Source organism: Balaenoptera physalus (genome assembly GCF_965194825.1).
Source record: "Balaenoptera physalus genome assembly, chromosome: 2".
In the NCBI taxonomy this organism is placed as follows: domain Eukaryota; kingdom Metazoa; phylum Chordata; class Mammalia; order Artiodactyla; family Balaenopteridae; genus Balaenoptera; species Balaenoptera physalus.
This window is the reverse complement of record NC_138883.1, coordinates 121,155,784-121,182,758: the sequence shown is the minus strand read 5'-3', so window position 1 is coordinate 121,182,758 and position 26,975 is coordinate 121,155,784. Positions and strand designations below refer to the sequence as shown.

General features: G+C 38.7%; 2 protein-coding genes across 11 annotated transcripts in view; one reads left to right on the top strand and one right to left on the bottom strand.

Moving 5' to 3' along the window:
- FBXO22 (F-box protein 22) overlaps positions 1–23,065 on the top strand; it is a 33,104-nt gene extending 10,039 nt beyond the window's left edge. For 2 of the 3 annotated variants that reach the window (XM_082452666.1, XM_082452668.1), the window contains exons 3-7: positions 543–630; positions 1,437–1,532; positions 5,332–5,496; positions 14,089–14,254; positions 19,340–23,065. In XM_082452666.1, coding sequence (XP_082308792.1) covers positions 543–630; positions 1,437–1,532; positions 5,332–5,496; positions 14,089–14,254; positions 19,340–19,757 — 933 coding nt within the window. In that variant the 3' untranslated portion in view covers positions 19,758–23,065. The remainder of the gene's footprint in view (positions 1–542; positions 631–1,436; positions 1,533–5,331; positions 5,497–14,088; positions 14,255–19,339) is intronic. The other variant, XM_082452667.1, reaches the window with a different exon arrangement.
- Positions 20,876–26,975, bottom strand: part of NRG4 (neuregulin 4) — a 133,916-nt gene continuing 127,816 nt past the window's right edge. For all 8 annotated transcript variants that reach the window (XM_082452715.1, XM_082452718.1, XM_082452717.1 and 5 more), the window contains one exon: positions 20,876–22,825. The gene's annotated coding sequence lies outside the window, so the exon portion shown is untranslated. The remainder of the gene's footprint in view (positions 22,826–26,975) is intronic.

Genomic DNA, 26,975 nt, shown 5'->3' with positions numbered 1-26,975 from the left:
AAGGGAAACAATCTTAAATCAAGTACAAAAGGGAGAGAGCTGCAGAATATATACAGAAGTGGGCTTGTCTGGATAATAGTGAGCAATAGATTCCTGTAGGAAACTAGTTGGCAAGCTGGAAGTGAAGGCCTGGATTATTTAATTCGGTAGGCAATGAAAAGAGGAATGATATGGTCTGTATACCTTCCCTCTGTTGCTGAGATGTTTCTGTTGCTGTGATACCTGTTCACATAAAGCAAGTGGAATCTTCTGCTGGTACTTATTGTTTAAGAGCTTACATTATTGTGAAAATGAACTTCTTGAGTCAGGCTGGAATGAGTTTGACTTGAAGAAATAATAGATGCTCAACAAATGAATGAACTGAAAATGAAAGCTCATGAGTGAAAAATGAGTGAGAAATGGATAGACTCAGAATGCCAATACTGACCTGAAGGGAGGGTAGGGCAATAGTAGTTTGGACCAGGGCAAAACTTTAAGCAACCACAAAAGCATTCATAGATTTGTGTGATCAAATTCTGATTTTTTTTTTTTTTCCTTTGCAGAATGTCCATATCTTACCACGGACAGTTCTTTACATGGCTGATTCAGAAACTTTCATTAGTCTGGAGGAGTGTCGTGGCCATAAGAGAGGTGAATATCAAAGGAAAAAGTTTTGGATTTTTTTTTTTTGTTCCCTATGTACCTCTTTTTGGAGATAAATACTGTTCTCCTTCTGAGAGTTACTGACTTTCTGAGGCTATGGGCCTACTCCCTGCAGAATGCATGAATATGCTGTCTTTGAACTTTGAGAAGCCCTTTTGCTTTGAAGATTGATTTCTAAACCTTGTGGTACAATTGAAACAAATTCTTTAGTAAGGTGTTTTTCTCTTTTTGAAATACTTTAATCCTCCAGGCACTTCTTTTTACTATTAAAACAGGATTTTTTTGGCTATTCAAGCCTTTTATTGTATTGGATGACCATTTACCAAGGTTATCTGTAGATACTGTGCATTCTTCTTGGCTTGCTAAACAAAGAAGCAGACTGTATCCCATGTTGGGCACACTGAGGCCCAAAGTTAGACTTGGATAGTGGATTATCATTGTCTGATTTGAATCCAGGTGACTGTGTGGTAGAAAAGTCATTATGCTTTAATATCAGCTGAACAGAAAGGTATAATAGTAAATCTGAAAATCAGCTGCTACTGCTGATGTCATTGAGGCAAAAGCATATGTGAACAAGTAGAAAAAGGCAAACTGGCAATGTTTAAGGTCAGATTTAGAATTTAACATATAAAACAAGGGCTCAAAACAGAAAATTTTGTTTTTAATCAAAGCTTTTAGACTTCCTTGTAAAGTGTTCTGGTGTAAAATAATTTAATATTTGCTTTTTTACCCCCTTCCTCATCAAATTTGACCTTAAATGGATGACATTGAATAATTTTCCTGTGTTATTACAGCCAGGAAAAGAACTACTATGGAAGCAGCATTTGCCCTTGAGACGCTATTCCCAAAACAATGCCAAGTCCTTGGGATTGTGACCCCAGGGATCGTAGGTGAGAGAATACCAACTTGATTTCCTTGCTTTGCGTTAATGTGGGGTCCTATAGATTGGTGGGTTATTTGTAGCTTAACAGCACGTTTATATTTTTGGCCATCCAAAGTACAATAAAGTTGGTCATATATACCATCGTATTATATTTCCCTTATATTTATTTTCCTTAGGTTATTGTGGTTAATATTTCAAGTCTCAGGGCTGTCCATGTAAACCAAATCTAATTCATATCTTTCCAGGAGCCATTCATAAGAGGACAAAGATCTCATTCTTCCTTTCTACAAACTGGAAAGTATTAGCAAGCATTCTTACTTTTGTCAGTTCAGCCAGAACTGCTTCTGGTGGATAGGGGTGAGGTAGGGCTGGGATCAGGAGCTACAGTAGGCCTTACTAGGAAACTTCTCTTTCTCTGCTTGGCTGCCACTGTTTGAAGTTTATAGCAGGAACTTTCCTTTTCCAAGTTTGCTACTGGTGAATTTTTGCTGGTTTTAATTATTTTGACTTCTGTTCTGTAGCTAATGGGGGGAGTGAGATCCTGTTAAAGCTGTCATGGTGCAGTGGTTCAGATCCCTAGATTGGGATCCCAGCTGTACCACTTTAGTATCGGTATGACTTTGGGCGAGTTAGCTGACCTCATGGGGCTTCAGTTTCCCCATCTATCACATGGGGGTGATTGATAGTACCTTCTTCAGAGGGTTTGAGGATTAAATGAGTTAGCACATGTACAGCATTTAGAATAGAGATATGCAATAAGCGGTGACTAAATGTTAGCTATTATTATTTCTTGTTGCACTCCATAAATGGCATTTTTAATCTTCACTGAGAGACTTTTGATTGGAATTTAGGAGTCTTGTACAATGAACTACAAAGGATTTCAAGTGTTTACAGATGAATAAGGGTAAATGTATGGTTGATGGGGGACTGTTTCATCCCTCCTGCTATCGGCTCCCACCCCTATACTATTATATCAGCCCCATCACCACAAATTTCGTTTTTCATTGGATTAAAAAAAATGACGGCAGTGACTGATTTTCTTTTAACTTTCGAATTTTCCTTAAATGAGTGATCTAGTTTTTACCATTAATAGTTATTAACAAATGCTTCTATAGAAACATAGCTTTCATTTCTTACATCATTTGGTTAGGCCTCCCCACCCTACACGCTGTGGCGTCCTCAAAGCATGACTAAGGTTCTCCTCTTTAAAATTTCAGCTGGGGGTTAGGGACAGGAGAGAGCGGGCCAACCTGGGCAACACTCTTGCCTCCATGACCCCATAGTGAGGGGTGGGCAGTCTACCTGAAGCCTTCCTCTCATGTTTGCCAAGTTTCAGAGCAGTTGGGCATCTTTCTTCCTAAGTTCTCTTACGATCTTCATATCGGGAGTGAGTATCATTCCAACTCCCTTTCGTCGGGACCTGTCCTCTTGTGTTTTCTTGGACCTACTCCTTACCCTTTTTATTGATTCTTGTTCCCACAGCTGAGCACTTTCTTTGTTCCACATATGTCACAGAAAAACTTCCACCAAGACAGTTGATTGTATTCCTTTTTCTTAGGCCACAGTTAGTGATTATTTCTAAAATAGCCATTGGCTACTAACCCATCTTCCTTCTTTAGGTTGGGAAAATTTCAAGTTTGAGAATTTGTTCATTTTTATATATACAGAGATCAATTTTCTTTCTTAATTGAGGTAAACTTTACTTACAGTGAAATGCACAATCCTAAGTGTACAGTTTAATGAGTTTTGACAAATTCATATCCTGGTGAAACTGACATGGTAGTCAATATTTAGTATGTTTCCATCACCCCAGGAAGTTCCCCATGCCATCTTCCTGCCATTCCCTACTTGCCATAGGAAACCCCAGTTCCAATTTCAGTGACCATAGATTAGTTTGGCCTGTTGTTGAATGTAATATAAATGGAATCATGTTATATACTCTCTTTATCTTGGCTCTTTCACTCAACATAAATGTTTTTAACAACATGATATTTTTGAGACTCATGTTATTTTGCATATGAGTAATTCATTAAAAAAAATTCTAGAGTAGTATTCTGTGACCTAACTTGAATTAATTTTTGTGTATGGTATAAGGTAGGTTCAGGGTTAATTTGTTTTCATATGTTTATCTAGGTATTCCAGCACCATTTGTTGAAGACTTCTCTTCCTCATTAAATTGTCTCAGCACCTTTGTCAAAAATAATTGGCTGTATGTTTGTGGGTCTGTTTCTGGATTTAATTCTGTTCCATTGATTTATTTGTGTATCCTTAAGCCAGAGTCATATTACTGTAGGTCTTGATGTTCTTTTTAAAGATTGATTTCCATAGATCTTGATGTCCTTCTTTTTAAAAATTGCTCTGGCTATCTAGGTCCTTTGCATTTCCACATATATTTTAAAAGCATCCTGGCAATTTCTTTAAAAAAGCCTATTGGCTTTTAATTCAGGTTGTCTTGAGGCCTGCTATAGACAAAAAAGTTGCTTTTATGTTTTGATATTTTTTGTAGAAGAGGGCCTCATAATAAACTCTTAAATTTTATTTTCATGTTTTTAAATTCAGAATATGTTATGTGGGGTTTGATTAGATTCCGAAATTTTCTCTTCGAAAATTTTTTTTTCCATTTTGCTCTATCTCTGGTTTCTAAAAGGCTTATTAACACTTTTTTTTAAGAGTTTCTTTTTTATACTAGTAATAGCCATTTACTGTTTAAAAAAAAAAGTAAAGAAAAATTAGAAAAGAAAAAAAGAAAAAAATTAAGCTACTTTAAGCTTTAAGTAGAGTTAACCACTCTGTTAATGTTATGATGCATAACCTTCCAGACTTTCAGTATGTAGTACAGAGTATAGATACAGATAGATTTGTAGTATAGATATATGTATAAAATGTGTGTATATGTATGTGTGTGCATAAAATATATATATATATATTTATATAAAATACAGTTTTCAGTGAACTTGTAATCTGCAGTATTTGTATCGGTCTGCCAGGGCTGCCATAAGAAAATACTATAGACTGGATGGCTTAAAGAACAGAAATTTATTTTCTCACATTTCTGGCGTCTGGAAGTCCAAGGGGTTGGCATTTTTCCTTTCTCCTGAGGCTTCATTCTTTGGCTTACATACAGCCACCTGCCTTCTCACTGGGTCCTCACATAGCTTTTTCTCTTTTCTCTGTATGCCTTCATCTCTGATGTTTCTTCCTCTTCTTGAAAGGACACCAGTCTTACTGGATTAGGGCCTGACCCTTGTGACCTCATTTAACCTTAATTGCCTCTTTATTTAAAGGCCTTATCTCCAAATACAGTTTTATATATATATGTGCGTGTGTATTTCAATTCTACACACACACAATATATATAGTGTATATAATTGTCAAATGTTCTATGATAAATTTTACAAGTAGAATAGCTGTGAAGATGTAGTTACTACCCTCCCCCCAACTTTTTATTTAGAAAAGCTTCAAACCTATAGAAAAGGTGAAAGAATAATAGAATAGTACAATAAACACCCATATATCCTTCATCTAGATTCACTGTTGTAAAAAATTTTGCAACATTTGCTTTTTCTGTCTTTCTTTATGAAAACATTTCTTTCTGAACAATTTGAAAGTAAATTGGAGGCATCATGACCTTATACCTCTAAAAATTTCAAAGCTGAGAAACTCTTACTCAGGTAGTGGCCTGTTACCTTATTGATTATGTTAGTGACCTAAACTGAAGTTACCTAGGTGTGGCTGGGTAATTTACACCAGATGAAACTTCTGTTTTTATTGAATCTGTTCACAAAACTGTTTAACTTTTTTCCTAGTGACGCCAATGGGATCAAGTAGCAATCGACCTCAGGAAATAGAAATTGGAGAATCTGGTTTTGCTCTATTATTTCCTCAAATTGAAGGAATAAAAATAAAACCCTTTCATTTTATTAAGGATCCAAAGAAATTAACACTAGAAAGGCATCAACTCACTGAAGTAGGTAAGTTGTTATTATTTACCATTAATTGCCCATATTGTTGATTGATTTTGTTTGTTACTTTGAGAGAGTCTGAGTTAAGTACACGTTACTGCACATGTGGATAATTCAAATTAGTGATTAACAGAGGCTAGTGCAATATTTTTTTTGGTAGAATGGATTTACTTTTTAAATTATTTTACTTACATTAAAGCCTGAGAGAACCAGAGATGAATTTTCCATAAATACTCTGTTGATAATAAACTTACTTGTATTTAATTCTGAATTTTGAAGGATTTCTTCCTCTTTGAACATTTTCTTTTTTTTTTTTAAATAATTTTTGCCCGCGTTGGGTCTTCGTTGTTGCGCGTGGGCTTTCTCTAGTTGCGGCGAGCAGGGGCTACTCTTCATTGCGGTGCGCAGGCTTCTCATTGCGGTGGCCTCTCTCGTTGCGGAGCACCTGCTCCAGGCGTGCAGGTTTCAGTAGTTGTGGCTCGCAGACTCCAGAGCGTAGGCTCAGCAGTTGTGGCTCATGGGCCAAGTTGCTTCGCAGCATGTGGGATCTTCCCAGACCAGGGCTCGAACCCGTGTCCCCTGCATTGGCAGGCGGATTCCCAACCACCGTGCCACCAGGGAAGCTCTTGAACATTTTCTTATCATTTTGCCCTATTTTGTTTTTTGAAGCTGAAAAGTTTAAGGTTTTATTTCTCTTTTATGCTAGCAATAAGCATTTGTTTTTTCAAAAATTAGAAGATACAGGTTAGTTCAATATTGACTAATTAGAAAGATGGGAATAAGTGTAATGAACTTGATAAGTTTTAGAAATAGTGTAAGTTAAGGCAAAGTCTATCAAACAGCGGTTTAGTAGGATATGTCAGGCAGGAAGCTTGGCTGGAGGTCATGCTTGAGGTGATTTTGAAGAGGTAAAGGGTTAGCTCAGTTTCTAAGCTCTGATAAGAAAGCTTAATTTAATATAGTAAGCAACAAACTAATTATTCAAGCAAAGCAGTGTTAAGGCCTTGCATCTACCTCTGCAGATGAACTCATTGGGGTTAACTTGTTAGAGAAGCTTGTTTGGCCTTTGACTCAGTGCCTTTGCTGAAGGTCATATCGCCAAGCCTCCTCTGTACTGTCTTTTTGGGTCCAGAAGTAAGTGTGATGCCTCCTGGGCATGCTCCCCTCTGCCCTATAGCAACCCGGGGAATCCATGATTGAGGTCCTCATGGTAGCACTGCTTGAAGCTAGAAGCCTAGTTTTGTCCATTTACAAGAAAGACCCAAAATCTTGAGTGGAAGGAACCATCTATTTTATGATAAAATAGTTATTAGATTTGTTTTAGACCTTGTTTGCATTACAGTGCTAAATAAGTATAGGAATCAGAAAACTGAAATGAAAAAGAGCCCCACGTTTTTCTGCTGTGTGAAGCGTTTTTATTGGTGTCCTTTCCCTAAGCTGTTTGCTGTCAACAATTTTGGCTTATTCCAAGGCATCATTTTCATCCTGTTCATGGCCTTCTAGAAATTGAGGCTTTGCCTAGATTGAAATGATAATCTCTATTCTTTCCCATACTATTTTCTTCACTTCTAAAATTGGACCATTGTCTTTTATGTGGACAAGAAGATGGAGGCCTCTGAGGTGGGAAGGAGTGAGTGGTTGGAGGCTGTGGGATGTGCCTTCTCCACAGCGTCCCAGCCTGCACTCCTGAACCAGACACCCGGAGCAGCTCTTACCTATGTTCTGTGACAGTGGAAGGCACCCCGTTCCTGGTAGTGTCCCTCAGGCTCAGCACACTTTCTCTGTAAAGGCCAGATAGTGAATATTACAGGTTTTGCCAATGATACAGCCTCAGTTGCATCTATTCAACTCTGCCGTTGTAGTGCAGAAGCAGCTATAGACAGTACGTAAAAAATCAGCTTTGTTCCAATAAAACTTTATACAAAAGCAGGGTCGCCGGATTTGGCCCCTGGGCTGTGGTTTGTCTTCCCCTGTGTTGTAGACTTGGCTGCTCTGACTAGAAGGTGGTGTGTGAGCAAACAAAGCAGCTCGGCCTCCTGTGAAATAGGCAGTGTCTCTGTGCGCAGGGACCTCATGTGTGATATTATAGTTTTTCCAGACCCTGTGTATAGGGGGTGTTGTAATCGGACCCACCGTCACGGTACATATAAATTTATATATATACATACACATGCACACTTTCTGTTATATTATTTTTGAAGAACTTACCAAAATGGTGCATTTTTTAAACAAGGCATAGGTTGTTTTAAAGTCTGTATGGTATCCTGTGTTAAAAATAGTCTCTGGAATGAAAAATATATATACATATGTGTGTGTGTGTGTGTTTATGTGGGCTAGCACTTAATTCTTAAGGCGTGAAGGCAAAAATACCTCTGTTCCCTAAGTTCCATAAAAACCAATGTCCATTCATTCAAAAATTGTTCACGTGCATGTCATATGCCAGTCCCTGTACGTGCGGGGCTCTGGAGATGCTTGTTGGAGACACACTGTCCTGCCTCTTGGCCAGGCCGACTTTGAATACAGTACCACAGATGTGTAAGTGTTACCAAGTAGAAGAGGTGCTAGGAAGCATAATCATGGACTTAGTCCACTCTGGGGTGTTGGGAAAGTGACATTTGGGCAGAGCGCTGAGTAGAAGTGAACTAGAGTGGGGAGAGGTCCCTCAGATGTGGAGTCAGGAAGTATCGTAGGAGTATTGTACCTTCTTTCCAGCTTACTGACAAAAATAGATGAAAGGACAGGAAATAGAAAGGGCCTGGCAAGTCACCTTAACCGGCTCATATGAAATGTAAGGAGTTCCAGCGTATCTGGAGAGTGGTGGGTGTGAGGAGGGGTGTGGTGTGAGGTGGAGCTGGGATGCAGGGTGGGGCCGGCTCGGCACTGAGGATCTTGACGTGCCTAAGGGCAGCTGAAGCAGGGATTCTAAACTAAGGAGTGGCACAACCAGATGGGTGTTTGGAAAATGCCCCTCTGGTTGTGGTGTGATGGCTTTGGAGGAACACAAGAGAGGAGGCAGGGAGAATGGGGGCTGTTGTGGCTATGGCAGTGGTGTTGTAGAGACGTGGGCGGATTCAAGATGAAGTTCCCACGTGAGTCCACAGGGTGAGGCGATGGGTTAAAACATTGCGGGGTGAGAATGAGGACCATGGCAGTGTTGTCACTGAGGTTTCTGCCAGGGCAGGTGCACAGTACCTTCTCCTGAGGTAAGGAATAGACGGGGGCGCAGGCTGGAGGAGTCAGATGATCAGTTCTGGGTTGGACACGTTGAATCTGAGATGGGGACATTGATTAGACAGTTGAGTATGTGGGTCTGGAGCTCAGGAAAATGGTCTCGACCACAGATACAGATTTAGGAATATCAGGTAATTAATGGTGATTGAAGAAAAAGGAACTAGCGCAGTAATTGGAGGAGGCTCGGCGGCTGATGTTGCTTGTCCGGGGTTGACACTGACGTGATGCCATCACCTCCCTCCCTTAGGCTTACGCTGGAGACTTTATTGAGACTCCTCAGTAAGGAGGTTCTCCAATAGTTTCCTAACTTTTCTTTTAAACAGCTCATTTCTAAGTAAAATCTCACATGGAAACCAGCATAAAAATAAAGCAGATAGAGCAGAGCTGCCTCCCATGGGCACTGGTGGAACCCTGTGCCCAGCAGAGCATAACAGTCTATAATGGAGGGGAGGCGCCTCCCGCCCTGAGGTGGTCTACGCTTGTTCCTTAAAGGCTTCGAGTTACCCAGTTAAGTGGCTCCAGCATCAAAGCAGTGTGTGCTGACCCATGTTCTGTCTACAGACAGAACAGCTGGAGACGGCAGCCTCAGGACTGCTGATTGCTTGTAAGATGAGCTTGAGCTTAAGAGCCAGGGCTTTTTTCCTCCTTGGAGAATGCTGGAGGGTGGGTACCTAGCACATCAGTATATCAGGTGTCCCACACCTGTGATTCTCTGCCTTTCTCTTTTACAAATATAATACATCCTCTGACACTCTCCTAAGTAAAGCTCAAATCTGTAACAGTGCCCCTTGGGGCACAGTGATTTTCTAGGCTTCAGTTTTATTTGTAGAGATTGACATTAGAAAGGATCTTCCACTGAATTTTACATTTTCGGTCACCAGAGGAAGTCGTGAAGAATGCTCAAGACTTGCTCTTGGAAGGAGAGGAATGGACGTGTCTGTTTCCCAGAGCCCAGTGGGTACCAGTTCCTTCTGGGCAGCCACTTCTAGAGTGTGTATTTATTACTACTTCTTTGGTCTGAATTAGGTCCTGTAATAGGGGATACAGTTTGCCTGTTTTAATGTGAATTTTGAAGACGTTGAATCCTCATAGACTTTTATGGGAGCTAAACAGTACGTAACAGGTTGTTATGGGCATTAAGTAAGTTAATTTCTATAAAGCGCTAGGAATGCCTGGCACAGGTGCTGTGTTTCTTGTTACATTGTTGATCTCACGATCTTGTGGGATGTTCAGGTCCTTTCTGCTTACTTCTTTTTGGTCTTCTGATGACTACTCTGCCAGCAACTGAGAGGGGTAAAAACTAAATTTTAATTATTTTTTAAGTCAGAGTCCAAAAAAAATTTGAGGGATTAAGTTTTTAAATTACCTGGAGATTTCATAGAGAATCTTGAGGGGGCCACAGTCAGCGATCAGGTGCAAAGCAGAGAAAAATGGTGCTAAAAGTTGTGACGGAACTTGTTCTGCTTTAGAAGCTGCCTAGCCCTTGAAAAAGCTGGGCAGCTTCTAAAGCAGGAAGGTGACTTAGAAGGAGGGTGGTGCCAGTGTTTTGTTAGGCTTTCCTGCCCTTTGTGGTGGATTTCACTCAGCTCCAGGAACAAAGAGCTAGGAGAGAGCAGAGAGCTAGCAGAGATCTGTAAGGGGCCTGGTGGGGGCCAGCTCCCAGGTTACGGTGCTGGCAGGATACAGCCCCTGAGCTTCTCTTTTTTTTAATCCCCTACCATGTACGTAAAGTGACACGGCTTCTCGTTGAACGACATCAGAGAGATTTTTGGATAAGGTGCGTCTCAAAAAAGCATGACAACTACGTGAAAGCCAGAGCAGCACAGGTGACCCCTAGCTGGTTTGGAGGATAGGATGCATGGCTTCTTTATTCTCCCTCTAAATATGATGTTTACTTCAGATTCATTTGATTCAAGGTGAAATAGCGTCTTGAGTGTCATTTCATTATTTGATAACTTGTGTAACTCGTGGTTGGGGCCCTCAGTTTAGCCAGAACATGTTTTGATAGCTCTCCTCTATTGAACCTTTACTGGGGGCCAGGCACTGGGCAGGGTTGGATGCTTCCTTATGACATGATCGTATTTAATCATCACAACCACTCTTGAGACTTGCTCCTGCCCCAGTTTTAGAGGAGGCAGCTGCACTTGGAGAAGTCGAGTAAATTGCTCAGTCAGATGGCTGCAAGGGGTTGAGCCTGAATTCTGACCCAGGTCTGACTCCAAAAGTCATGTCCTAGTGTGCTGACTTCATATTTATACATGTTTAGTGTAAAAAAGATGGGTATAAAGTTACAGGGAAGGAAGTGATGCTAAAACTAAGGTTGTGAGGAAGAGAGAACACAGCTTCTGTCTATGAGTTGTTCATGGTATTAGCCTCTCATTTCAAGTAGACATTTTCTTTCACGTAGGTTTTCTACATGCATTTAGATTACATCACTTTCGAACAGGCCATAAAACAGCTGTCTTCAGAGAGGCTTCCCTGAAAAGAGTAGAAATCTGAACACGCAGACCTAAAGCCTTTTCAAGCAGTCCTGGCCAATCTTTGGAATAGTTCTTCATAGTTGGCTTTCCTGAATCTCATGCTGGTCTTGGTGTCTAGATTTGATTTTTTTCCTTTTAACCTTCCAGCTTGAGCATAGCTATAATGAATTTATATTCTGCCTTATTTGAAAATGCATTTAAGGCAGCATACAAAGATACATAGACTATCAGTGGAGGAATTCTGAGTTGAGGGACATGTGTAGGAGGAATATAGTGCAACCAGGATGGAGGGTAGTACATGAGATACAGACCATTATCATTTGCTAGATGTGGGCCACAGGTTTGGCTGAGCTAGGGCAGAAGAAGCATTAACTCTTCCCAGTTTTCTGAGAACTGAGATAAATTCTACTGGATCCATATGCCCTTATAATAAATAGCTTGTTTTTCAAGCTGTTTCTTACCCCATGTCATTCTATGAACACCAATGGTATCACCCCAACTATGACTCCTTAAAATAAAAGCAGCTGTAGGATCCAAACCAATGAGGTCTGGTTACTGAACTCTCTGCGAAATCTAAGAATGTTTAGAGCTGCCAAAGGAATGGATGGCCTACGTGCTCTTCAGCCACTCAGTCTGCTGTGACTTAGATCTCATGCTGGATTTCAGGGAACAATGAACTGGAGCTTGCACCTTTTATAGTTGGGCTGGTTGACTACGTCATCTGCCCAACAAACATCGGAGCTGAGAATACGGCTAGCGTGCTTTCTTGAAGTTGAAAGTCCTCAGATACTTGTACTGAGCAGAGGGCCCTCCTGTTTCCCCACAGAGGCAGGACTGAAGGCAGTGCCAGGATTTACCTCAGAATGAGCTGGGTAGTCGTCTTTTCAGGCTCGTGTATCTTAGGCCTCAATTTTTAGTGGCAGGGAGTTTGAATTGTACCTTCCTTCTGGTACATGATACAAACCTGTCTGCTCTGTCAGGCAGCCAGCCTGGGCTAAGGCAGATTTGTTCTCTAAGTTGGGTGGGGGGAAGTGAGTCTAGTTTCTAGATTTGTGTGTGTGTGGTCCCGCTGTAGAACAAGACCACTGGAGGAGGATGTTGAAAGCACTCGGTGTGCGTTGGATGAATAAGGGCGGTGCCTATAGAACATTCAGATGAAAATTTTAGTAGGCAATTGTAAAAGAGGGCCTAGAGCTTAGAAATCAGGAAACGAAGAGATTTAGAAGTTTGTAGGTTTCTAAAACTTAAAACAGAGTCAGGAGATGTGGGGCTAGAGTCTGCTAAGATGCTGTCCTGGGCCAGTCAGTCACTTTTCTAGGATTAGCAGCCCTTCTTTGTAAAATAAGCGTAAACTGTTGATCCCACAGGCCTCTTCCGACTCTGAAAATTCATTCTAAAAAAAAAAAAACATTCTCTGAAAATTTGCTGGGCTGGTTTGTGTGGAGAAAAAGACCTTTTAGTAATGGTTTGGGGTATATGGTATCTTGAAAGTACTGGTTTGTACTAATATCCTTCTTACTCTCCAAATCAGTGATGTACTGTATAGAGAATTAGAAATGGACCAGAGGCAGTCTCCCTAGATAAATCATTATTTGGTGTTAGGAACTGGTCATTCACCTCCACCCCACCCCATTTGCTAAAGTGAGCCTTATTTCTGGCAACCTTTACCCTTACGTCTGTGAAGATGGAAGTCGTGTGGCTGAGTCAGTGGAAACTCGAATGTGGGTCAGGTGTTTGATTTTTTTTCTTTTTTGTGTCCCAGAGCCACCTCTTTGGCAAATTTCAAGTTGATAGTGTATAAACAAGTTGCAAGAGGCACATGTGAAAGCCTGGGAGCTTGTAGGGGAGAGCATGAGTACTGCCTGCCTCCTGATAGACTATGCTGCCCTCTAGTGGTAGCTGCTTTTCATCCATATGCTGCAGAATTGAATATTTTCCTGCTTTGAAATGAGTTTCCAATGGTTAAACCACCTTCACTCCCACTCCCTTTCCTGGAATATATGGATAAGGCCTGTATTTTAATGGTGTATTAGTTTCCCGAGGCTGCTGTAACAAATCAGCACAAACTTTAGTGGCTTAAAACAACATTAATTCTATCACAGTACAGAAGGCCAGAAGTTTGGAATCAGGGTGTTGACGGGGCTGCATTCCCTCTGGATGCTCTAGGGGTGAATCTCTTGTCTCTTCCACCTTCTGATGCCATCGACATTCCTTATGGCTGCATCATTCCAGTTTCTGCTTCTGTGGTCACATTGCCTCTTCTCTCTGTCTCTATTTCTCTTATAAGGATACTTGTATAGTATTTAGGGCCTATGGATAATCCAGATGATCTCATCTCAAGATTTAATTACATCTGCAAAGACCCTTTTTATTTTCCAGGTTAGGTCACGTTCTTCTTTCCCGGGATTTGGTGTGGATATGTCTTTTGGGAGACCACATTCAACCCACTACAGGTGGTTAGTGCCGTTTCTGTCCATTTTCTCTGGATGTTTAAATTCCCACTGCATCTAACTCTGTCCTTCGTAAACCAGTGTTCCCTTCCATTCCAGGTGGTGGCCGTGTGGAATGGCTTGCACCAAGGTCCACCAAGGGTGCTGCTTAGTTACATAGCTGCTTCCTTATTTGTGTTGAGTGTTGATTATATTATTTTCAAATAGCCATTTAGTTTTTTTAATGATGAAAAATTAATTATAGCAAAGATTTTGAGTAATGTTAAAGTTTGCCAAAAAAAAAAAAAATGGAGGACTTGACAGCTTAAACAGTAAATTGCACTTAACTAGGCATACAGGACATTAGCAGTAACATTTCATTTTGCAAAATAATAAAGAATTCCTTTTTAAGGATTTCTTTTTAAGGCTATCTTTAATTGTCTCTCTTCATTTCTCTGCAGGTCTTTTAGATAACCCCGAGCTTCGTGTGGTCCTTGTATTTGGCTATAATTGCTGTAAAGTGGGAGCCAGTAATTATCTGCAGCGTGTAGTCAGCACTTTCAGTGATATGAATGTCATCTTGGCTGGAGGCCAGGTGGACAACCTGGCATCGCTGACCTCTGAAAAGTATGTCTGATGTGCTTCTGATTTCTTCTGTGCATCATGGGAAATGTTCTCAGCTTTATATTACTTTGGGTTTTTAAAAAACATGCTTAAAGAATTGCTAATAGTTCATTTCGTTTTGTAATAGACATAGGTTGAGGGGCTCACACAACGTAATTCTGCTTAACTTTGAAGAATGAAATTTATATATGTTATCCTTTAAGAACTTAGTTGGACTTATACTCTCCTCAAAATTGACTTTCAGCATTGTCTACTGAGCTCCCTTAACAGCTCTGTACTCTGTAACTGCAATACAGTAAGTCCCCTACGTGACGAACCTTCAAGTTGCAAAACTTTTGTGTGTTTGCATGTCCAGTCATGTAAGTTAGTTCATGTGACTGGCATACATTGTCACATGCGTGCATCCTCTGCAGGTGGTTATGCTTTTGAGTACTTTACAGTACTGTATAGAGTACAGTAGTACAGTATCTTTATTTAAAGTCCAGGATGTCCGGAAGCAAGCATAAAAGCAGCGGTGATGTAGCTGATACTGCTAAGAAACGCCAAGCAAAAAGAACTGAGAGAGTGGAGCGAGGTGAAAAGATGGTAGACGTCGCTCATTATTATAACATGAATCGTTCAACCATTGGCACGATTCTAAAGAACAAGGACAAGAACATGTGAAGTCTGCTGTGCCGGTGATGTTGACAATGTTACTGAAGAAGCGTGGAAAAGTGATGGAGGAGATGGAGAAGCTTCTTAGTGTGCGGATGCAGGATCAGCCTCAGTGTTGAGTCCCGCTCAGCTCAATGCTGATTCCAGAGAAAGCTAAAAGCCTTTATGAAGACTTGAGGAAGAAACATGGTGAAGAATCAGAGGGCACATCTTTTAATGCCAGCCATGGCTGGCTTCATTGGTTCAAGACTAGAGTCAACCTTCATGATGTAAAAGTAAGTGGTGAGGTAGCAAGTGCAGATATGGTAGCTGCCCAGGAATTTCCTGAAATGCTTCGAGAAATTACTGATGAAGGCACGTATTTACCTGAGCAGGTTTTTAATGTGGATGAGACAGGACTGTACTGGAAGAGGATGCCAGACTGAAGTTACATCAGTAAGGAGGAAAAGTTGATGCCAGGCTCTAAAGCAGCGAAGCATAGGCTAACTCTGTTGTTTGGTGGCAGTGCTTCCAGCGATACGAAGCTGAAGCCTCTCTTAGTTTATCATTCAGAGAACCCAAGAGCCCTTAAAAACATAGCCAGGGGCTCTCTTCCTGTTGTGTGGAAGAGTAACCCCAAAGCCTGGGTTACATAGGCCATTTTCCAGGACTGGTTTGTCCACCACTTTATCCTGAAGGTAGAGAAATACTGCTTGGAGAAGGACGTCCCATTCAGCATTCCTTTGCTGCTTGACAGTGCTTTGGGCCACCCCCCCATTCACGGATGGCTTTCATCCCACGTCAGAATAGTGCATCTGCCACTGAATACAATGTCTCTCATCCAACCTATGGACCAGGGAGTTATAATGACTTTCAAGAAATATTACTTATATCACACTTTTCGTCAGGCAGTAAAGGCAAGTGACAAATCAGGAACAACCTTGTGACAATTTTGGAAGGACTATAACATCTACAAGGCCATAAAAAACATTGACTTTGCTTGGCTTGAGGTTACGGCTGTCACCATGAATGGGGTTTGGAAGAACCTTTGCCTGCAGTTTGTTCATGACTTTTGTGGATTTGAGAAGGTGGATGAGGAGTCCAAAGAGGTCTTCAGCAACTTAGTGACCCTCAGCGAGAAGCTGGAGCTAGATCTGCAAGAGGACGACTTCATTGAACTCCTCCTTGCTGTGCAACATGAGGAGCTTACTAATGAAGACCTGATGGAATTGGAGGCCCAGAGAAAGGACACAGAAAAACAAGAGGAAGAAGAAGTAACTGAGGAACCGAAGAGATTCACAACACAGGAAATGGCAAGGGGATTTTTTTTATTTGAGGAGGCGCTGTTAACTTTTTGAGGCACAGGACCCGAACGTAAAACGGTGCACAAAGGTTGCAGCAGCCGTTCAGAATGCAATCCAGTGCTACCGTGTCACCTGTGACCAGAAAGAAAGAGCTACTACCCAGATATCACTGGATCATTTCTTCAAGAGGGTAGATAGAATTAAATCCAGCAAGGAACCAGAACCTGTGGCATCAACGTCAGGCGTGAGTGAAATTGCAGCTCGCCCTCCGTCTCCTATTGCTGACAGTCCTTCAGCTCTACCATCTCCCACCTCCTCTCCCTCCTCCAGTCAGTAACTCTTCTTGCCTGTTCACTCGATGCCAGCCCCTGTATGCCAGCTGCTGTACTGTACTACTGTACTTTTCAAGGTACTGTACTGTAAGATTAAAAATGTTTTATTTTTTGTTTCTTTTTTATGTATTATTTGTGTGAAAAGTATTATAAACCTATTACAGTACAGTACTATATAGCCGATTGTGTTAGGTGGGTACCTCGGCTAACTGTGTTGGACTTAACGAACAAATTGGACTTAAGAACACGCTCTCGGAACAGAACTTGTTCGTATGTAGGGGACTCCGTATGGTTCATATGTATGTCACTTCCTCTCTGGTTCTGTTTTCCTCTAAAGGAAATGTGTGGTTCAACAGTACATTTTTATGGTAAAACTTCTCAGAGCCTCTAATACTGTGCTCAGTACTTTGGATCTTTTAGAGGGAGGGGGAATATTATTACCTGTGGCCCTTCTTAAATCTATTTGGCCACAAAACCTTTTGTCCATGGAGCATCTTGCAGGCCGACTGGTATTACTTGGCACACATTTTTGGAAATACTGCACTAGATCTTTTTTTTTTAACATCTTTATTGGAGTATGATTGATTGAGAATGTTGTGTTAGTTTCTGCTGTAGAGCAAAGTGAATCAGTTATACATATACATATATCTACTCTTTTTTACGTTCTTTTCCCATATAGGTCATTATAGAGTACTGAGTAGAGTTCCCTGTGCTATACAGTAGGTCTTTATTATCTATATTATATATAATAGTGTGTATATGTCAGTTCCAATCTCCCAATTTATCCCTCTCCCCCCCTCCCCCCCCCCCGCCACTTCCCCCTTGGTAACCGTAAGTTTGTTTTCTACATCTGTGGCTCTATTTCTGTTTTGTACATAAGTTCATTTGTACCATTTTTTTAGATTCCACATATAGCAATATTACTTGGCACACATTTTTGGAAATACTGTACTAGATCTTTTGAAAGGCTTTTTCAAGCTCAAAAATGATGCATCTTTCATTTTATTATTAAGGCTTTTGTTTTCAAAGATAAAAAATATTTGCTCTTCTATCTTGAACCATTACTACTTTTCCATTTCCAACGAAAGTATGTAGTATTTTGAGTTTGAGCTAATTAAGTGGACATAAATATCAGCTGTTTCCAAAAGCAAGAAAATGAGACCCCCCCGCCCCCATCCTCCAGATGATTCCTGCAAGCACTAGTATTTGTTTCTCTCTATATTTGTGTTTAATATTTGGATCCTAGAGTGGTGACATGGAGACACACTGTTAGAGATCAGTATCATTAAGAGCAGCTTAAATCATCCCAGTCATAATCTCCCTCCTGGTAGTCAGCACTGATGGGTCAGGGAAAGCAGATAGCTAAGTTGAGTTCCCTGGAACCTGAGAAAGAAGGGAGGAAAGCCAACTGCACTGAACTCTAAGCACTGGATTTCATGCATAAGTATACCTGATTCTTGTTAGCTATCTGTGGGTTATTTCTCCTTTTGCCTAATTTTCCTTATTGTCTTTGAAATTATATACAGATAGGGCAATGGCGATTTAACATACAGTTGATCTTTGAAATGCAACTCACTCAGACATACAACATCTGAGGTGCTAGCCTGTTAGCATGGCTGTCTGTATATAATCTACTCTTTATACCTAATATGGGAAATATACCCTCAACAATCATTACCTCTTACATGACACATTAATTTTAACGTGGTCTTTACACTGTGTCATGGAGTAAGGGAAGCCATTGAGTAAATCAATGCTCCATGTTAATGGTGTCCAGATAGGAGCCCCCCTCCCTCCAAAAAAAGGTGAATAATTCTTTTAGGCAGGAGACTCTTGTTGCAGTTGTATACCAAAGTGGAAATGTAATAAGGTTAAAGGAACAGCAGCGGACTTTAGAAGATGGATTCTGCCCCTCAGAAACTGGTTTTGCCACTAGTTAGCCTTAAGTCGCTTAGTGCTTAAGCTTTTTAAGTCTTAGTTTCTTGTTAACCCACTGAATCCTGCCCATTTCGTAGACTCAGATGTTGGTAAACCTGATAGAAATGTTAGAAATGTAAGGTACTTACTTGGTTTTCCCCCAGTGGGTGTTCACTATATTATGCTTTACAACTTTATTGGCATTTTATTTTTATTTTCTTTAGTAACCATAAAATATTTCATTAAAAAAAGTACCTGGCAAATAGAAACAAAAAGAAAATGTATGATTTTACCTTCAGATTAAGCTAAATTATCAGGTCAAAGCAATAAATAAGATGCAGCAATATAATCTATTCCTTTATGGACCAAACAGCATAGAGCTTAAAACTTCTGGAATTATGGGTTCTTAATAAAATTATCCTCCATGATTGAATATTTAATACACCTCTTTTAGAATTTGACAGCTGAGGTAGGGGAGAAGAGATACCAAAGAGGTAAATAATACCAAAAGCTTTAATACATATTATAGTATATATGAATAAAATTGTAAGATTCCTTTTTCAGGGAAGTGAGAAAGGTAAGAATACTCTGTACCCTTCTAAAACTCAGGTTGGATTTTAGAAATCTTTGTGGAGATGCATTTGCCCCTTTGTATCTGTGACTGAGGAAATGGTTGCTTTCTTCTCCGTAGATCTGCCTTCTACATTCTTTTAATATGTTAATTTCAGTAGTTTAATTTTTAACCCTTATTACAGTCCTCTGATCAGGGAGAGAGAGCCTCAGACTAACTGTAGACTAAGGCAGCACTTCCCAACCAGTGAATCAGGAGGATTTTTCTTTTATACTGTAAATTTGAATGGTGTTTCATGATATATCGCCACTTTTCTAATTTAATTTTCTAGGAACCCTCTGGATATTGATGCCACCGGTGTGGTTGGACTGTCATTTAGCGGACACCGTATCCAGAGTGCCACAGTGCTTCTCAATGAGGATGTCAATGATGAGAAGACTGCTGAGGCTGCGATGCAGCGCCTCAAAGCAGCCAACATTCCAGAGCAGAATACCATTGGCTTCATGTTTGCGTGTGTTGGCAGGGGCTTTCAGTATTACAGAGCCAAGGGGAATGTGGAGGCTGATGCATTTAGAAAGTTTTTTCCTAGTGTTCCTTTATTTGGCTTCTTTGGAAATGGAGAAATTGGATGTGATCGCATAGTCACTGGAAACTTTATATTGAAGAAATGTAATGAGGTAAAGGATGATGATCTGTTTCACAGCTATACAACAATAATGGCACTAATTCATCTTGGGTCATCTAAATAAAGCCACCTGTAAAGTGGCTTTCATAATGTATAACTTTCGGGCTCTGTCTTTTCCAGAAAACGGAAACTTGGGATATGTATATTACAAACAAAAAACTTTATATGTATCTGTTTTGTAGCTTTGACACTCTAAAGATTATTTAGTAGTTTTTAATATATTAGATGAAGGACAAGTTTGTACATCATGTAATGCAAGACCAGGAGTTGAGAGCTTTTGCATCAGGCACAAGTGAACCAATTATGGCTATATTGCACCAGATTATGTAGCTGCTGTGTGATAGGACTTTAGTCTTCTGCATAGGAAGACTGAAAAAGGATTCATCAACAGAAAGGAGATTTAAGACATTCCATGACTACCTCTGCAATGTTAGATGATCTTTCAGCAGAATCATGAAGATATTTTTCTCCCTTAATAAAGGAGAAAAATACACAGATGGCTTGGGAAATTTTTCTCTGCTTTACAATTTTACCATTTTTTTCAGAAGCTGTAACAAATTACTGACTTTTTACTTATTTGATAAATGTTAAATAACTATTTTTGTTTTAGTACTCTAAAGTTGCTTAGTCAGATAAATTGCCAAGACTAATCAGTATTTTATTACCTTATAAGGAAAAAAATTTTCCTTTTCCCTCAATAAAGAAATTACAACAGAAAATTCTTTTTTTCACCTACTTCTATATAACTAATTGGCAGATAAGACAATTACATCACCTTATTTTGGTTTTATACCAATAAAACATACCTTGGAAACTCAGATAGCTGTGTACTTCATTGCTTTTAGTGAGTGAATGAAGGAATCCTTTAGAAAAGAAAACCCAGAATAATGGTATTTGTTAGCTAGCAAATCCTGGCATATTTCCAGTAAAATGCTTTTCAAGTTTAAATTTCTCATTATGTAAATATCAAAAAGAAATCTGTGCAGAGAACACCAATTTCCCCCCAATATCCATTCTTTCCTTTTCACATAGTCATAAAACCTTTGATTTTCAGCTAGGCACATGCACACCACAATAAAGACTACATCCTTGTCTCCCTTGCAAGTATGACTGTTCTGGCTGGTGAAATGTGAGGGAAATGATAACGTGTCCTTTAAAACAGTGTGATCGTTGTTTTGTTTGTTGTTTGTTTTGCCTTTTTTCGATCCTTTTGCTTAGAAGTGGATACAGTTGTGAGCCATCTTAGACGCTACAGAAGAGGCAGTGCTCTATTGTGGAAGAGGACCACACAGAACGATCCTAGGTTGCCATACTTGTTGAAGTGCTACCATTACTGATTTTGACTGCCTATCTCCAGAGTGTTTTACAAGACAGAAATTAACATCATTCTTGCCTAAGGCACTTGTTTTTTTTCAGGTCTTTGTTACAGGATATCTGTATTAGCATATTCTAATACAGTATGATATAACATATGGCACTTTTGTAATAGTCAGTGGTTCTAACGGGATAGAAGAAAACTTGCAAGGTAAGTGAAATCACATATATTAACATTCCTGCTTTTCTATTTTTAATCACTTTTTTAAAATGAATTTTTACTTCAAAAGATTTTTTTTTCTTGCTGTTTATTTATATGAATGATAAAAATACTTAGAAGTTTCTTTAATTTATGGTTATACTCAATCTTAGTTCCTGAAGCAAGTCCAAAGAAAAGTTTGATTGCCATAGAACTTTTAATCTGTGAATATTAATATTTAGCCATTTTTATTTTTTAACTCTTCTATTATTTGACATTGGTACCCATTATCAAGTAGACAATATCTCAAAATTTAAGTCCTTGGTTATGCTTACATAGCATGTAAGGAAAATACTTTGTAAATTTTCTTTGTCCTTGATATTAACCAGAGTTGACTGAACAGTAGAGGAAAACGGATTTTGAAAATGGAAATATGAACAAAATGCACCACTTGAATGAATTGCTTTATTTTTTTCAAATTAATACATAAAATGTTTTATTACTTCTCAAAGGAGAGTCTGCTGCAAGGTCATTTCATACAATATTCGAGGTTAATATATGGCTCCTTTTTATAGCTGAGACTTTGGAGCTTGTTATGAACAATACATTCATTTGGCCACAAGATTGTAACCCTAGTGCAGAATAGAAAGGGAAGAAGTTGAACCAATTGAAGGAGTAGTACTGATGAAAACAAAAGTTATTGGCCCTGCCTCTCAGAGGCTTTGACATTCTGTGGAAAGGTGGGGGGGGATAATTAACCAAAGTTAAAACAATTTATTACGGTTTTGAAAGGTTTGTCTTAAAAGCAAGCATTAATGGAAAAGTTTCTGTTTCAGCTAAAAACATACTAAATTCCTAGAAATGGCAACTGTTGTAGTCATTTGTGAAACTGGAAAAATGATCACATGAAAAAATTGACATGAGCACAAAAAGAGATGTACCCTTACTGTTTTCTTTACAGTACTGAGCTGTCTTCTATCAGGTGACAAGGATAGGATAGTTTAATCAAGGTGTTTAAAAAATATTGATTTCCTTAATGTGCTTTCAAAGTAGAATCTTTCTGCAGCTACAATTTGCCTTGTTAAAGGCTGCTTCAAAGGAATAAACTCCTTGAAAAGCCAAGTAGCAATATAAGAAAGAGTAAGGAAGCTTGGAATTAAGATCTCAAAACAGACACCCTATACATTGTTATATTTAATAGTCTGTGACCTAGAGTAATGAAGGGGGTCCAGAAGGCCAGTTCACTACTGTAATTAATTCTCAACTTTGCTTAAACCTGCATCATTGGTAAATAAAACAACTTTTCAACCTAGTAAGAGAAGCCAAACAGCAAGAGTTTTGCCACTAATTTATATTACAAATTTAACACAATGAACATGCAAAAAGAATGTAAAATAAACTTTTACAAATCTGAGAATTTCCTAGGCATTCTGCAGAAATTTTTGAGAAAAAAAATCGACTTTTGTCATTTTGTGCCCAGTCTAACCCATTTGAACACCACCATAAATTCCATTTTAATGAAAACAGAAGACTAAATCCTCTTGATTTGAAATTGAGATTTTAGATGACTGACTTGGTTTTCATTTGTAGAAAGGGAATGAGTCTGCTTAATGAAAATCCTAAAATAACAAAACATAGTATTAGTAATAACATCCTTGTTAAATAAACAAAACTAATATCTGTGCTATGTAAAGTTTTTTAAAATATTAGACTGTAGAGAAAAATAGATATTTACAAGACGTGTTATTTTTGTTTCATTTCTGCCTTATGCCATGATGGAGGCAGAGTAGAAGAATATATGCTACTCTAAAGTAGAAAACATTGGCAGAGGCCAATAAACTTCATTTAATGTCTTGTTACTAAGAGTGTATAGAGCATTTCATTTCATAAAGTTTTTATAAAAGTTACTCTTCTCTAGTGACATCACAGCCAGTAAAAAAGGCAAGATTGATAATTACAACAAATTGGAAAAAAATACATATATTCATTAATTTTAAATGTAAATCAGTGAAGATAATTGAGACCATTTTCTTAACATTTACACAATACCTCCACATCTAACCAAAATTCAGTCACCATACATGTATCTAAAACATAACTCTGTTCAAGGCCTAGTCAGGATACTAGAATTACAGATAGGAATAAACATAATTGACCTGAGTGACACTAGCAAAATTGTGTACTACAGCACTCCAAGCTTTTGTTCCTCCACAGAAACATTGAGGAGGAAAGGAAAAAAGCAGCAACTGTGTGAACCAAATTTGTTGGCGCTCTGGAAAACAAAGGTTTACAGCAACTAACACAGTGCCCAGTGAAGAAATCCCATCCTCAAAATGGTAGGAAAGTTTTGTGATTTTTTTACTCACCCTTGCCTCCCATGCAGTGGTGCTCTTATTCTTAAAATGACAGAAGCCTGGTTTTCAGTTCCCTCCCTCAAACCAGAAGAGGAAGAATAGACTTTATTTGCAAATCACTGTTTGTCTTTTCTAATCTGTGGGGGGGATTAGAAGGACTGACTCAAGATGCTCATCACTGTTTTGCATAACTTGGAAATCAGGCAAGAAAGAGTAGGCACTGCTTGTGAAAGCTGCAAGATGACTGCAGAATCACAGGCACCTGGATATGGGTGAAGACATAAAACAGGCTGTGTAAGGCCTAGAGGAGAAGCTGGGGTGAGATTTTTGAGAAACTGGGCATTCAAAAACAGTTGTACCCAGGGGAAGATATGGAATGCCAAATGAATGCACAGGCAAAACATGCTCAGAAAAGATTTAAGAGAGCCTTAGGTTTTCATCTTGGTCTGATCCCTAGGATAGAAGCAGGCCTAGCTAAGAGCTGCAGGAGTGCTTTAGCACACAGCTGAAATGCAAAAAGGAGAACTGGCATTCAAGGAAATCTCTAAAAACAGCTGAACATGAGATAATAGGAACAGAGGCTTCAATGATCACACACAAGGGATAGTCTTTGTAAAAATAGCTTGGAAAAGTCTCAAAAACAAATGAACAACAGCGTTCAGCAGTCAGCAACAACTGGTAAACACTGGGAATAGAAGAGAATGTTATATCCAGAATTACAGTATTGTAATAGTGAAATGCCCAATTTTCAACAACAAAAAACCTGTAAGGCATACAGAGAAACAGGGAAATGAGGCCTATTCAATGGAACAGAAACTGGTCTGGCCCACACATTGAACTTACTAGAAAAAGACCTTTAAATATGCTCAAAGAACTAAAGGAAATCAAGAAAGTGATGAATAAAATGAGAATAACAGTGGAGAGAAATTATAAAAAGGAACCAAACAAATTTTGGAGCAGAAAGTTACAATAACAAAATTTTCACTGGAGGGGTTGAACAGCAGATTTCAGCAAGCAAAAGAACTCATCAGCAAAGTTGAAGACAGGACAGTTGAAATAATTGTGTCTAAGAAAACAAAATAAACAATCTAAGGGATTTGTAAGATACCATCAAATGGAGCAAGAAACATTACAGGAGTCCCAGAAGGAAAAGAGAAAGCTACATAAAGTTTATTTGAAGAAATAATGACAAAACTTGCCAAATTTGATGCAAGACGTGGATGTACGTATCAGGAGGCTCAACAAACTCCAAATAGGGTAAAGTCAAAAGAGACACCAAGATACATTATAGACGGTCCTTGACCTAGGACAATTTGACTTAGGAATTTTTCAGCTTTACGATGGTGTAAAGATGATATGCATTCAGTAGAAACCATACTTCAAGTTTTGAATTTTGATCTTTTCCCAGGCTAGCAATATGCAGTAAGATATGCACTTATGATGCCTAGCAGTGGCAGAGACCTGCAGCTCCCAGTCAGCCACATGATCATGAGTAAATATCTAATACACGTACAACTATTCTGTTTTCAGTACAGTATTCAGTAAATTACATCACTTCAAAATAGGCTTTGTATCAGATGATTTTGCCCAGCTACAGGCTAACGTAATTGTTCACAGCACATTTAAGATAGTATAGGCTTAGCTATGATGTTCAGTAAGTTAGGTATATAAAATGCATTTTCGACTTATATTTTCAACTTACCATGGGTTTATCAAGATACAACCCCATTGTAAGTGGAGGAAAATCTGTATAATTAAGCTATACAAAGAGAAAGAATCTTGAAAGCAGCAAGAATGAAGAAACATCACATAAAAGGGATCTTCAATAAGATTATCAGATTTCTCAAAAAAACTGTCAACCTAAAATCTTCTATCTGGCAAAACTGTCCTTCAAAAATGAGGGAGAAATTAAAACATTACCGGACACTGATACAACTGGACCTGCCCTGCAAGAAATGCTAAAGGAAATTGTTCAAGTTGAAATGAAAGGACAAAGGATAGGAACAGGAAACCATATGAAGAAGTAAAGCTCTCCAGTAAAGGTAAACATGAACAATTATAGAAGGTAGTATTATAACTTTGATTTGTAACTCTTTGTTTTCCACACAGTTTAGGAACTAACATATAAAAATACAGTTATTGGTTTATGTTTTTAGTTGGTTTATGTTTTTAGACACAGTGCTTAAAGATGTAATCTTGTGACTGACAGTAATAGTTGAAAGGGAGTGAGGGTGAAGTTATATAAGAGCAAAGTTTTTATGCACTATTGAAGTTAAGCTGCTGTAAATTCAAATTAATGTCATTACTTCATGATGTTAAATGGAATCCCCATGGTAACCACAAAGAAATAGCTATAGAATACACACAAAAGGAAAAAAGAGAATTTTAATGTTTCACTATAAAACAAAACACAAAAGAAGACACTAACACAGAAAATAAGGAGCAAAATTATTCCATGCAAATAGTAACCAAAAGAGAAGAGTATAGTATTATCAGACAAATAGACTTACAACCTTTTTGGATTTAAAGAGACAGAAAGGTACATTATATGTTAAAAGGTTTTATACAACAACGATGTAACAGTTATATACATTTACACATCTAATAACATCCTCAAAATACATTAAGCCAAACACAACATACCAAAACAGCACTGTTTTCATTGCACCCCATAAGACAGAAAATTCTAGCTGTAAATGCTTACGTTAAAAAAAAAAATCTGAAATCAACATTCTAACTTTATAACTTAAGGAACTAGAAAAAGAATAGACTAAACCCAAAGCTAGTAGAAGGAAGATTAGAACTAAGATAAGCAAAGTACTGAAAAGAAAATCAATAGAAAATTTTGAACTAAAAGCTAGTTCTTTGAAAAGGTTAACAAAGTGGACAAACCTTTAGCTAGATCAATAACAAAAGAGAAGACTCAACTTCTAAAAACAGAAATAAGAGTAGGGTTATTACTAACGAGTCTACAGAAATAAAAAGGATCATAAGAGTACTATGAGCAGTTTTAAACAAGTTGAATAACCTAGATGAAATGGATATATTTCTAAAAACAAAAACACAACCATACTAAGACTGATTCATGAAGAAATTAAAAATCTACATAGACCTATAGCTAGAAAGGAGATTGAATCAGCAGTCAAAAACCTCCCAACAAAGGAAAATCCTGCAACCTCTGGCTTTACTCAAGTCAACCAAATATTTAAAGAAGAAATAACTCCAGTCCTCAAACCTTTCAAAAAAATTCAATAGGCGGGAACACTTCCTAATCCATTGTATAAGGCCAGTATTGCCCTGATACCAAAGCCAGCCAATGACAACACAAGAAAAGAAAGTTAAAGACCAATACCCCAATGAATATTGATGCAAACATCTTAAAGTATTAGCAAACTGAATTCAAGAGCACATTAAA